This window comes from Chlamydotis macqueenii, chromosome Z, assembly GCF_036417535.1.
Source record: "Chlamydotis macqueenii isolate bChlMac1 chromosome Z, bChlMac1.mat, whole genome shotgun sequence".
Taxonomy (NCBI): domain Eukaryota; kingdom Metazoa; phylum Chordata; class Aves; order Otidiformes; family Otididae; genus Chlamydotis; species Chlamydotis macqueenii.
The window spans coordinates 185,405-198,786 of record NC_141593.1 but is presented as its reverse complement, the minus strand read 5'-3'; the positions used below and the strand labels follow the sequence as shown (position 1 = coordinate 198,786).

At 45.0% G+C, this 13,382-nt stretch overlaps 1 protein-coding gene across 2 annotated transcripts in view; it reads left to right on the top strand.

Annotated features, from left to right (window-relative positions):
- LOC147596216 (netrin receptor DCC) overlaps positions 1–13,382 on the top strand; it is a 356,938-nt gene that overhangs the window by 329,349 nt on the left and 14,207 nt on the right. For both annotated transcript variants that reach the window (XM_086770507.1, XM_086770506.1), the window contains exons 23-26: positions 1,095–1,257; positions 5,868–6,094; positions 8,578–8,694; positions 12,381–12,536. In XM_086770507.1, coding sequence (XP_086626633.1) covers positions 1,095–1,257; positions 5,868–6,094; positions 8,578–8,694; positions 12,381–12,536 — 663 coding nt within the window. The remainder of the gene's footprint in view (positions 1–1,094; positions 1,258–5,867; positions 6,095–8,577; positions 8,695–12,380; positions 12,537–13,382) is intronic.

Below are 13,382 nucleotides of genomic sequence, written 5' to 3'. Positions count from 1 at the left end.
TTGTTATATTTCAATTTATGCTTTCTGCAGAATACAGAATTTTAAAAATTAATTAATTCTGCCCTAAAAATGGAAAAAAAAAGAGAGGAAACCCTGGATTAACAAAAATTAACTGGACCTGATCAGTGCCAGCTGGGGTGTAGATACGCTCTCAATAACTTATTCCTAACTCCATCTTCGTTACCTAATGAAGCATTGTCCTCTCACGTGACTGAACGAAACAACAGACAGGATTTCCCTCAAATGCAGCATCGAGTGAGATTTGAAAGTACAAAATAATTACAAAGCACGTAGCTGATTAACTCACACTGATAATTTTCCTCCGCCGAGACAGGGAGGGAATGCAAAATTTTGCTACTTTTTCCTGTCCTACATAGAATCATGGAATGGTTTGGATTGGAAGGGACCTTCAAAGCCCATCCAGTCCAACCAGACATCTCCAACCACATCAGGTTGCTCAGAGCCTCATCCAACCTGGCCTGGAATGTTTCCAGGGATGGGGCGCCCACCACCTCTCTGGGCAACCTGTTCCAGCGTTCCACCACCCTCAGCGTAAAAAATTTCTTCCTAATATCCAATCTGAGTCTACCTCCATCTATTTTGAAACCGTGACCCCTCGTCCTACCTGCTCAAGTGTTGCGTGGGGAAGCGTAGCGATAAAGGAAGTACGATGTGATGCGAGACTGATAAATCAATCGGGCATTCCGGTTGGCTCACGCGCAAGATACGTATTTCCCTGTAAATACCAAGACGGTACGGGCTATAAAGAAAAAAATCCATAGTCCTTCTATTTCCCTTTTCAGCTGAAAATAGCAAAAATGAGCTGGGAGTTATTGACTCCCAACATGGGGTTATTAACACCTAAAAAGTGAAAAGTCGTTCCCGCTTAAATATTTTCCTCTTTGCCGTGCCACTGAAATGCAGCAAGACATAAATTTCAGCTCTTTATGACACCCATCTGCACCCTCCATCTGGTTTTTCAGTGGAATTGGTGCCACCTGACAGGATTTGTCTTTTATTTAACGAGTGACTCCCAAAGAGGGAGGGGAGCCAATCCAGCGCTCACCGTCCCCTCGTTGTCCATCTCCTTTCAGAGCCTCCCATCGGGCAGATGCACCCTCCCCACGGCAGCGTCACCCCCCAGAAGAACAGCAACCTCCTCGTCATCATCATCGTCACCGTCGGCGTCATCACCGTGGCGGTGGTGGCGGTGGTGGCCGTCATCTGCACCAGGCGCTCCTCGGCCCAGCAAAGGAAGTACGTTCTCAAATCGGGGGATGGAGGGGAAAGGCGGTGGTGCTCAGCTTCGAAATAGATGCGGGCAATAGCGTGCGGACCAGACGTGGGTTCTGGGACTGAACTGCGTTGTGGGGCTCCATCTTTTGGTTTTGGAGGTGTCACTCGTTGCTGGTGAGTGGACAACGTCCCCCGTTCCACAAGCTTCAGAATAAATTCTCCGAGCCTTGAAAGATAAGTCTGCCCTGCACAGCTCTAAGTTCTTTGTATTGTCAAATGTAATTCAGAATTAATTCCGGTGATTTAAAGGAAAAAAAATATATATTTCCCTGTGCCCGGCGATGTAGCCCTGCTAACATTTGGGAGGACGTCATCCTCTCCAGATAGTCTCCAAAAGCATCCAGAACTGGTTCTCCAGATAATTCTCATATGTTTGAAAAGAAACCCCAGTGTATAGAAGACTACGGGGGGAAAAACAAATCTTTAGGATTCCTCTGAAAAGATATAAAAGGGCCCATGCTTTCAGGAGGGCTGGGGTAGTCGGATGATGAACTGATTTGATAATCTGCTTCCATTGTGAGTCTGAGCACATGAAAATCAGGCCATCATCTGAAGGCGACGGAAATTCTTCGGTTGAGTAGAGTTTGGCGAATCAAGGCTAAAGCCCTCTTGAGTTTCGAACAGGGCAAAGGGGAATTACAAGAGAAAGAAGCAGAGAGATTCATCTCTCCAGAATTAGGTGTCAAAAATTAAATGTCCAAGTTGGAGTTGATCAACCTTGACCTCCTCTGTAGGCTTCACAGGATCATTCCTCTTGTCCTAAGACGTCGGAAGACTTGCCGTTTGAAGATGCTTATTGTTGTCCATTGATTTAAAAATGTGGGATTTGGATTTCCTGTCTAAATTCTGAATATCTATACTATGAGCAGGTGGATCTCACCCAAGTTGCCCCAAATGAACCGTTTCTGCGCTGAAAATGGGGGGAAAAAAATAGGGCTATAAGAATTAAATAATGCATCTTAAATTTCGCACAACAGGAAAAAAATCTGGATTTCCTCAAAGCGGAGGTTGGCGGTGGGAATGACTTTGTTTCTGACCTGCCTGGAGGGATGCATACCGTGACAAAAAGAGTTTCGATTCAGGCTTTTATTGGCAGCGGGTTCTTCGTTTAAAATCTTGAGGGTAAAGGCCAAGTCTGGTTGGATAATGCGTGTGTCCTTCCCCAGAGCAAAAACTTGCAGGAGCTGGAATAATCTCTTGTAAGCCTTCAGCGGAGGAAAGTCATATTTCTTAAGTTAATTAAAACTTGGCTGAACCAAGCACAATAAAGCATGTTACACAGAACGACCTAGGTGGCTTAGGAGGTATTTTCTGCCCTACCATCTAGGGGAGAATGAAATATCAGCCATAAAAACCTTCCGATAATTTGACGCCGGTAAAAAAAATAGGGGAGAAAAATGCGAGTGAAGATTCAGGTGCAATAACTTACCCGGTTATGCGTAAAGGGAAGGTGTGGATCCTGCGGTAAGGGAGATTCAGAGAATCATAGAAGGATTGGGGTGGGAAGGGACCTTCAAAGCCCACCCAGTCCAACCCCCATGCAAGGAGCAGGGACATCTCCAACCAGATCAGGTTGCTCAGAGCCCCAGGCAACCTGACCTTGAATGTTTCCAGGGATGGGGCACCAACCACCTCTCTGGACAACCTGGGACAGTGTTCTACCACCCATCTTAGAGAAGATGAATCCCAGTTGAATCTTAAAATTCGGGAAGATAGCACTTTCTTTATCCCGTGTTCTTTATTCCTGTTCTTTGAAATGCTTTGAAATTTTGGCAGTTAGAAAAGAATTTTTCTGCTTCTTCTGGGAATTTTTTACGGCCTCAAGGTATAACAAAACAATTTGTAGCATGCCAGAACAATCAGCCTATGGACTGTGCACCTTTTTTTTTTTTTGCCAGGTTAAGAGTAAAAACAAAAAAAAACCCAGAAAATATTAGCTCATGCATCAGAAGGATAGAACACTGGCCCAGGCTGCCCAGAGAGGTGGTGGATGCCCCATCCCTGGAAACATTCAAGGCCGGGTTGGTTGAGGCTCTGAGCAACCTGATGTGGTTGGAGATGGCCCTGCTCCTTGCAGGGGGGTTGAACTGGATGGCCTTTGAAGGTCCCTTCCAACCCAAACCACTCCATGATAATTAAGGTGAAGTAACGTTCGCATTTATTGTTGAGTGCCTTCAACGTGCTTTGCAAAGAGTAGCGGAGGAGGCTCAGGGCGCGTGCAGGTGGTGGTTACAGCTTACGGGGCCATTGCTTCTGTGTCCTCCTCCATGAAGAGGGACATCTGATCGGACCAGGACGGGGTGGTCCGATCAGATGTCTCGACCCATGGCTTTGTTTTACAGGTAAAAATGTGTTTTGCCCAGGAGAACGGTTTATTTTGGAGGTCTTCAGATGGAGAGGTCTTAAATTGTTGTTAAAAAAATAAACTGGGCTGAGTTGTTATAACCTGAAGCGTTTTCTCCAGAGTAATGTAACCGCAAAATGAAGGCAATGAAGAGTCATCTCACTCAGGAGCATTTGAAAAATTAGCATGCGTATAGCAGCTGGGGTCACTGCCCCGGCGGAATTGTGCTGGAAACTCTAGAAACGGACAACAAGAAAGAGTTTCCTCTCCAGCGAGTTGGGTTTTTTTGAAAGTACAGCTTAAGTTCTGCTGTCGTTATTTGAGATTGCGTGACCGTAATAGATCTTTTAAGGTAGGTAACGTGTAGGTATAACGCGTTTCTCTGGTGTAGCAAAGGTCCTGCCTCCCTCAGAAATTGAGGGGAGATGTCTTTTTGGAAGCCAAACCTCAACTTCTGCGTTGCGGAACCAAAAGATTCCAGGGGAGGATTCGTTTTCATTGATTGTTGATGACCTTTTCCTATGCGCTCCTGAATTCCTTTCAATCACGAGTGACAAAAAAAGCTGAAGTGAAGAAAGTCATTCCTTGTTTAGAATAAAAATTATGGGCTTTTTTTGGAATGAGACAGAAAGAACAACTTTAATTTTTAAATTCAGACGGGTCGTACATTGAGATTTGGATGAAAGTTCTCGTAATTATTCTTCTAGATGTTAATCGAGATGTCTTTATTGCTATTCTTTGAAATGCTCTCATTTTAGATAATTAAATTTTGGCAATTAGAAAAAAAAAAACCATACTAAACCTAGGAAGTAATTATGACCAGAGGCCAACACTTTTATTTCTTGTGGGCTATGAACAAGAAATCTCTGGAACAACCTCAGCGTTGGCGCCTCCACCACTGACTTTCAAGATCATGTTTTGAAATTAATCTGTTGACCCTTGAAGAGGGTACCGACCGGTCTACAGGTGGTGGTTTGAGGACTGGGATGTCTCTGCTGAAGTAAAATGTCCTTGCCATCAACTTCTAGGGCCGAGACAGGGCTGTGCCCTGGGTGACATTTGAAATTATGGGATGTGTTTGTGCCTCCTCTTGCAAGCAAAACGTTTGGTGACGCACCTAGACGTGACGTGCATCTCTCGCTTTCTAGAGCGGGCTGAGAAAATGTAGCAGAAGAACAGAAATCGATTCAAACAATTGGAGTTTCTTGAAGTTTAACATTTCCTCAAGCTATTTTGGGGTAAAATAATCCCGTGCCGCCTGCCACGATGCTTCCTGGAGGGCAGTTGTCTGAGCACGCCTACGCAAACAATACGCGCAACGCTAGGCCGAGGGGTGGATTTGGGAAAGAGCCTTCCCATCAGGGGGTGGTTTGGGGGTGGGCCTGCGATGGGCGTAACGAGTCGCTGAGAGGACTCGGTGCCCCTGGAAATCAAGGTTTTCTCTTTCTCTACCTAAAAGTGCACATGAATTAGGAAATATTTGCCTGCAGCTTTTCGTACATCACAAGTATTTCTACTTTTCCACTTGGGACGGGAATATTCTTTTCCTTTCGCAAAGTACTTTAAGATGCACAAAGGGAAAAAAAAACCAGGGGTAAGAGTATTGGATTTTGCTCAATAATTTGGATTATTACGCAAAAAAAAAAAACCAACCCTAACAATAAGCCAGAAAAATAACTTCTAGACTTATTTAAGTGGATGGATTTCTGATAAGAGTTTCTCTGCGGCTGTAAATGAGGCATTGTGCTCCACATGTAAGGAGCAGATCTTTTCCTCAGAGTAGACAGAGTGTGTATTTTGTTTAATTGTAATAAAAATCCTGCTTTGGTGTATATTTAAAGAAATATAACATGCCTCACATGGTTATGGGAGGTTTAAGATGCGCAGAACACGGCAGAAATGGGCTCAGCAGCTTCCAGTCGCTGTTTTTGATGTAGGTGCTCCTCAAGTTCTACTCTTTCCAAGGTGAAACTGGCCACTTCCCTTCTGTTCCAGGAAGAGTGGTTTTCCCCAATTTCTACGTCAACTGGTGGATAAAGTGACCCATCTTACTGACCCCCAAGCCCATCCCCAGGAAGTGTAGGACCACACCAAGATAACTGCTGTCCTTCAAAGGACACAACTGGAGAGGTTCCTTGGAAGACACCAGTGGGGAGACATCACTCTTCTGGTCTTCTGAAGAGGAAAAATGTTCTTCTGTGATGGTTTTGCTCTTTCTTTGCTGCAGGAAACGTGCAACCCACAGCGCTGGTAAAAGGAAGGGCAGCCAGAAAGACCTGAGACCCCCGGATCTGTGGATACACCACGAGGAGATGGAAATGAAGAACATCGAGAAGCCAACGGACACGGACACCGCAGGAAGGGACTCGCCGATGCAGACCTGCCAGGACATCACCCCAGTCAGCCACAGCCAGTCGGAAACGCAACTGGGCAGCAAGAGCACCCCACAGCCCGGTGAGGGGCTCCGGGGGCAGGAGGGACAGGAATTGGCTGGGATTCAGTTGGAGCTTTGGGGAAATTAGAATCGTAGAATGGTTTGGGTTGGAAGGGACCTTAAAGGTCTTCAGCTGGTGACATTTTTTCCACCATGATGACAGAAAGGCTGGGGAGAGGCTGGTGGTGCATAGAGGGGGACGGAGAGGGAAACACAGCACGGACGTTGAAAACATCAACCTTGATGAGTCTTGAGCTCATCGTGAACGCGTTGCTTGCGGGTGACGGAGCCAAATAATTCCAGAATATTGGTTGAGGTTGTAAATAATGGAGGTGACTTTTTCAGATGACTCTGATGATGATCAGAGGGCTGGAGCATCTCTCCTACGAGGATAGGCTGAGGCTGTCCAGCGTGGAGAAGAGGCTCCAGGGAGACCTGAGAGCGGCTCCCAGTGCCCAAAGGGGGCTGCAGGAAAGGTGGGGAGAGACTCTTCAGCAGGGCCTGGTGTGACAGGACGAGGGGTGATGGTTTCAAAATAGAGGGAGGTAGGTTCAGATTGGATATTAGGAAGAAATTTTTTACGCTGAGGGTGGTGGAGCACTGGCCCAGGTTTCCCAGAGAGGCGGTGGACGCCCCATCCCTGGAAACATTCCAGGCCAGGTTGGCCGGGGCTCTGAGCAACCTGATCCGGTTGGAGATGTCCCTGCTCCTTCAGGGGGGTTGGACTGGGTGGCCTTTGAAGGTCCTTTCCAACCATTCTATGATTCTATGATTGCAATAGACTTGCAGTCGAGCGCGTGGTAGGAAGTCATCCAAGCATACGAGCCAGTTTATGACAAAAAAAAAAAACTGGGCTAAATATTTTATGTGTAAACACCTTGGACCATGAATAAACACCTTTATGTTTCTTTCCATTCTGTAACGCACAGTTCAGTAATACTGCCCCTGGCTTTTCGCTAGCAATGATGTCTTTGGATGGCCATCAGTAGAAGACTTGGCATTTCAGTGCCACGATTCAGAGAGGAGTGATTTGAAAAAAATAATAATAATTTTTTTTTCTTCTTTTTTAAGGAATGTGTGTTTGCGTGGGTGCATCAGAGGTGAATAGTATGAGTTGGGTATTAAGTGTATCTGTATGACGGTATTAAAGTCCGTGGTTTATTAAAATCCATGGTATAAAAATCCGTGCTTTAGTAAAATAGCAAAAGCAACGTAAGTATGAGGTTCATATGAGGCAAAGTATGAAGAGAGAAATACAGCTTTTATTTCGTTGCAGTTCTCTCCGCTGAACATCCAGTTCCAAGCACACTTTCCTTCTGACGAGTGTATCCTCTAGAATTTTTAAATCATTCAAATATCGCACGCTGATGTGACTAGAGCATCCGTGTTTCAATATCTGAACAGAATATTTCTATATATTTCTGTAGCTGCTGAGACAGTTTTATCATGGAATGGTTTGGGTTGGAAGGGACCTTCAAAGGCCATCCAGTCAACCCTGCTGTGAGGAGCAGGGACATCTCCAACCAGGTCAGGTTGCTCACAGCCCCGGCCAACCTGGCCTGGAATGTTTCCAGGGATGGGGCATCCACCACCTCCCTGGGCAACCTGGGCGAGTGCTCTACAACCCTCATTGTAAAAATTTTTTTCGTGATGTCTAATCTAAATCTACCTCCCTCTATTTTTTTTTTTAATTGGATTGGACATTAGGCAGCGTATCTCAGCTCTCTGATCTAGATAGACGTGTTAGTCGTGATCCAAGGCCAAAGAAAGGGAAGATCCAGGAACATCTTTAACTTGATTTCTGTAGAAAAAAAAACAAGATGCACAGGCTGGAAGAGCCACCGTGAATTCCTGGGTCTGGAGTCTGGGCAATCGGCGCATAGGACTTGGTGGCATCTCACAAGGAATGTCTGAGCAACCTGGTCTGCTTGGAGATGTTCCTGCTCCTTGCAGAGGGGTTGGACTAGATGACCTTTGAAGGTCCCTTCCAACCCAAACTATTCTATGATTCTGTGATGTATTTCAAAGACCAATTCTTGGCTGTCAGGTTTTGTACATACCTGAGTTTCTGCAACCTTTTTCTGATCTTGATAGTTGAATTCCAAAATAAGTTTATAACAGGGAGGTTACAAGAAAAATATTGTATTTTTATGAAGTGAATGAGGTTTTTGAGACAATTTCAGAGACAAAGAAAAAGGGGAATTCTAAGAAAATCTATTGGTAGATATAAGATCACGGAATCATAGAATGGTTTGGGTTGGAAGGGACCTTCAAAGGTCATCCAGTCCAACCCCCTGCAAGGAGCAGGGACATCTCCAACCAGATCAGGTTGCTCACAGCCCCGGCCAACCTGGCCTGGAATGTTTCCAGGGATGGGGCATCCACCGCCTCTCTGGGCAACCTGGGCCAGTGCTCCACCACCCTCAGCGTGAGAAATGAAGAGATGAGGAGAAACATTCTGTTACCTCGTTTTCAACAGAGCTACCGTGTTGTTTTTCTCTAGGTCCTGAGACGGAAGACGTGGGAAGCAGCATGTCCACGTTGGAGCGCTCGCTCGCTGCCCGCAGAGCCACCCGTGCCAAGCTCATGATCCCCATGGAGTCACAACCAACCAACCCTCGTGAGTACCAGGACCTTCTGCACTCCGCAAGCTGTGCTTGCCCATCAGAAGGTCTCATACGATCTTTCTAGTGGGATCTTGTTAGGCCTCATCAAGCTGAGTAGCATTAGCAATGTTTTCTTCATCTAAAAAAAAAACTGTAAAACAATTTTTAAAAAAATTTAAAAATTAAAAAAAAAAAATTTAAAGCATTGGAAGCTTGCCAGGGCTTCACAAGTCATCAGTGGAAAAACTATGGAGAGAATTAAAAGTCAGAGTTCCGTTAGACTGAGCCCAGGTTAGGCCTAAAGAGTCATCGTTTCTGTTTTTACCAGGTGGATGTTGACGGATAAATCCGTCTGCTTCCCTACCGTAAAATTTTAAAAACGGAGCTAAGAATTCGCTGCCAGAGCAGAAAGCTTTGCGATACGCAGGTGTAAAGTCTGATATTATTACTATTATCGCTACTTAGAATCAGCTGGCTGTTCTATTTTTTTATATTTTAATTGTATTTTTAAAAATTATGCATTTATCTAATTTCTTTTCTATTTTCTTTATTTTTCTTTCTGTCTGTAGTAGTTGCCCACACCACCATATGCTTTTTTAATACAGAGCAGCTCTCTTCTAAACCCAAATAAGTGAGGAGAAAAGATATTTTTAATAGGTGCAAACTTTTAGAGCGTTTATCGTTGGACAAATTCCGTAGATGCAGCAGATTTTTCAAAGAAGCAAAGTGCATGAGAGGGATGGGAAGGCTGGAGAGCATTATATAGGTTCTCCCATCCTGGAGAACTTATTAAAATTTCACATCTGAGCAAAAAAAAAAAAAAGGGGGTAAGTGGGAGCCCACAAGCATCGGCAAGAGAATTTGACATTGAGCAAGGTTGTGGTGGAGGACGAGGCTTTGGGTCTCCACCTTTGCAGCCCTGTGATCAATCTCTTGGTAGCTCTCAGCTTTTAGCTTGAAGTTCTACTTTTGACTCCGTAAAATAGATGAAAAATCCGTGGGAATTGGCACATCTGAGTTATGAAAAGTGAAGATATACTGACAGAAATCCACTTCATCGCAAGATTTCTTTCTAGCTCTGGTGGTTAAATGGAAGTACTTCTCTGTAGGTTTGTGGAAGGGCACATCACAAATGTTATATAAAAAAAAAAATAATAGAAGGAACTGGATGAAGGAGAGGAGAGGGAATGACTTACCGTGGCTTTCTTCAGGAAATTACTTCGTAGTAGCTCGTAATGATTCCCTTAATTTGTGTTTGTTGTGGGTGCGGGTCAGCTCATGCTGCTCGACCTCAGTACCCAACCTTTGTGAGGATAAACCACACGTGCCCAGGGAGAGATTGAATTCCAGTTCTTCACGCCTTGGGCTGGACGTCTCACCACGTTTCAACCTCCACCCTCTTTACGACCTGGAAGGACGTAAACCTACGTCAACCTCCAAGAGCTTTCTCTACCTCAACATCTGGGTTGAGGTAGAGAAAGTTCTTGCACCGCCTGGCCATGCCTTGGGAAATATTCCCATCTCGTAATCACACCGCCCTCCCAGTCAGGCAATTTTGCCCTTTTTTTCCACTGTCTTTCCACCTGGCTTGGCCGGGATTTGAAGGACAGCAGCAACCCAAGGAAAATGGATAGATTGAATTGAAGATGTCCCTGCTCCTTGCAGGGGGGTTGGACTAGATGACCTTTGAAGGTCCCTTCCAACCCAAACCATTCCGTGATTCTAGATTGGAGTGGTGGAAGCAAGATGAGAAGCGAATCCGTTGTGATGCCGGTGGGTCAGTAGCGTAGCGTTGGTCAAGTACAAGTCAAGTCAACGTTGTTCTGCAGGTTATAGGTAAAAGTGCTCTTAAACATACTTAGTATTTTTCAACCAAATGATGGATTTTGATAAATGATGTCCTCTTTTCTATTTATTTATATTTTTTTCAGTATCAATCTAATCTACAGCGACAGCACATTACGGTTGTTTGCAAATAATTCAACTCAGATTTATGAAAGTCTTATTTGTGCAGGCTGAGTTATGCTGAAAGTGTTTCTTTCCCCGGAAAATAGAATTGAGGTTTCGTCAGGTTAGATGCTTTAATTAATTTATCTCCGTTTGCCTGATGCTGAAATGAATTGTCGGCGGCGAGCGATGAAATAGATTGAAGAAGCTACGTGATAATTCTGAATTTAAAAAAAAAATACATACTGTTAATTTTTAAATACCAAATCTGGAAGTAGTCACGCTCATCGCAATAATCGGTATTTGCGGTCTTGGAGAAGATGTGTGCTCCATGGTGGACCTTTGCTTCCTCAAGGGGAAGGAGCATAAACCAGATAAATTTGATAAGGTTTTAGCGATATCTTTGATGACTCTGAAGCTACTGAAGTAGAGGAGGTCACAAAATACCAGGACTGGGGTACGGAGAGGAGTCTTTACAGAGAAAAATACTTGAGAAAGGCTTTGGATATCACGTCCTGTAATTCCCCTGTTTTCTGTTTGCAGTCTTTACTTACGGAAGATGAAAATAAAATCTGGTTTTTGCGGGGAGTTTTCTTCTGTTTATCCCCCTCTCTACAACTGCAGAAAGTCACCGACAGTTCTTTTTTTTTTTTCAGGGAAATACAAACACGTCAACTTGGTTGCTTTGGCAGCCTCTGGAGTGCTCAAATATAATTCAGAATATCCGACTTTGTCACGTCTAAGCTGTTCTTGAGTGCTGTTTTGGTTTTTTTTTTTTCTACGTGCCACAGTATATTTTAAATATAGAAGAGTGTTTAGGGAGCTCCATGATTTGATTGGGGAATTTCTGGTTTCCGTGTTCTCGTATATCAACATGAAGTGCAAATCCATTTGCTGACGGGCTATGACAGAACAGATTTGTTGTCGTATCTACTCGAAATCGCAAAGATCTATTGGAAATGGTTGATGTTCACTTTTCTCCGAAAGCCGTCTGCTTAAAAATGCCCTCGGAGAGCCTTGGCGCCGTCGTCACTTCTTGGACGACCTTGGGCAGGTAGCCCAGTTGGCCACTCTGCGTAAAAAAGTAGGAGCTAGAAGTAATCGCGACGACTGTTTTAAATTTTAGAGTGTTGTTTCTAATTCATGTGTGAAAGGTAAGCCAAACCTTGTCATCAGTGAGCCAAAAATCTCCGTTTATTGTTTGGCTGGGTAAAACTTTAATGAGAGTTTCCAAGTTTCTCTTAAAAGCCAGAAATAAATTTATTATTTTATAGAGTTATTATCACTCACTCTTCAAGCATCGGCTATTGAAAATAAAGGAGATAACTCATAGGAAAGCCTGAATTTAGCGCGTTGTGATTCCGGTTTCCAAATCGAAGCGTTTCACTTGAATTCAGTTCAAGAAGTCAACTTCAGCTTCCGGCTTTTAGCTCCTGCTTTGCTGGAGCACCTCACCCGTGTTCCTTACAGGCTTGGATGTTCCTGAGTGGGGAACGATGCCCAAAGAGCCTCAGCTGATGGGTAAACATGGTGGCCCTGTGCCGTTGGGGACCTCTGAGGGTGTCGGGGACATTGGTGTGACGCTGGCAGACACGATGGAAGAGTTGCCCACTCCTCCGGAGCAGCGGTTGAGGGCAGCAGGCTCTCCTGAGGCATCAGAAACGGCACTGACCCTCCGCAGATGTTTGTTTTTTTTTTTTTTCATTTTCCAAAAAACGCTCATCGAATCTCTCTCTCCTTCCTCTCTTTTCAGCTGTGGTCAGCGCCATTCCGGTGCCAACGCTAGAAAGTGCCCAGTACCCCGGGATCCTGCCGTCCCCCACCTGCGGATACCCGCACCCGCAGTTCACCCTTCGGCCGGTGCCCTTCCCGACCCTCTCGGTGGACAGGACCTTTGGAGCAGGAAGAAGTCAGTACAATGGTTTTCTTCTACTTTTTGTCCTTAAAAGCGCTTGGAAATCGGTTGCTTTCTGTCAGCGGGATGTATAAGCTCTACCCAAGTTAAGTTGTGCTGCCGTGCTTTTCGGGAGCCCGTCTGGCAACAGCAATGTTTCCGGTTGCAATTTCCAATTTGTGTTGAACACCTTCACCGCCTCTCTAATCTGATCCTGTTTTCTGCCGCTCTGTCAATCATTTCGCTGCGCTTTGATTTCCTTTTGCTTTATTCATAAGGATGCTCCCTAAAAAAATGCCAGCTTTGGGAGCTCTTCTCCCAAAGAGGAGGCTGCGGGGAGACCTTAGAGCGGCCTTCCAGTGCCTGAAGGGGGTCTACAGGAAAGATGAGGAGAAACTCATCAGCAGGGCCTGGTGTGATAGGACGAGGAGTAGTGGTTTCAAAATAGAGGGAGGTAGATTTAGATTAGATATTAGGAATGTTATTTTTTACGCTGAGGGTGGTGGAGCACTGGCCCAGGTTGCCCAGAGAGGCGGTGGATGCCCCATCCCTGGAAACATTCCAGGCCGGGTTGGATGAGGCTCTGAGCAACCTGATCTGGTTGGAGATGTCCCTGCTCCTTGCAGGGGGGTTGGACTGGGTGGCCTTTGAAGGTGCCTTCCAACCCAAACCGTTCCATGATTCTTTGATTCTTCGTCCCAAGGCGGAATCTAGTCGCATCGCTCATTAAAATAATCTGTGGTAGCACTTACACGACCTCTCCACCCAGCGTCTTCCCAGGCTTAGCTGCCCTCGCCACTAGAAATATTTCTTTGAAATCTAATTTAATAAAATTTAAGCCAGTTGTTTCGATTCTAGCGG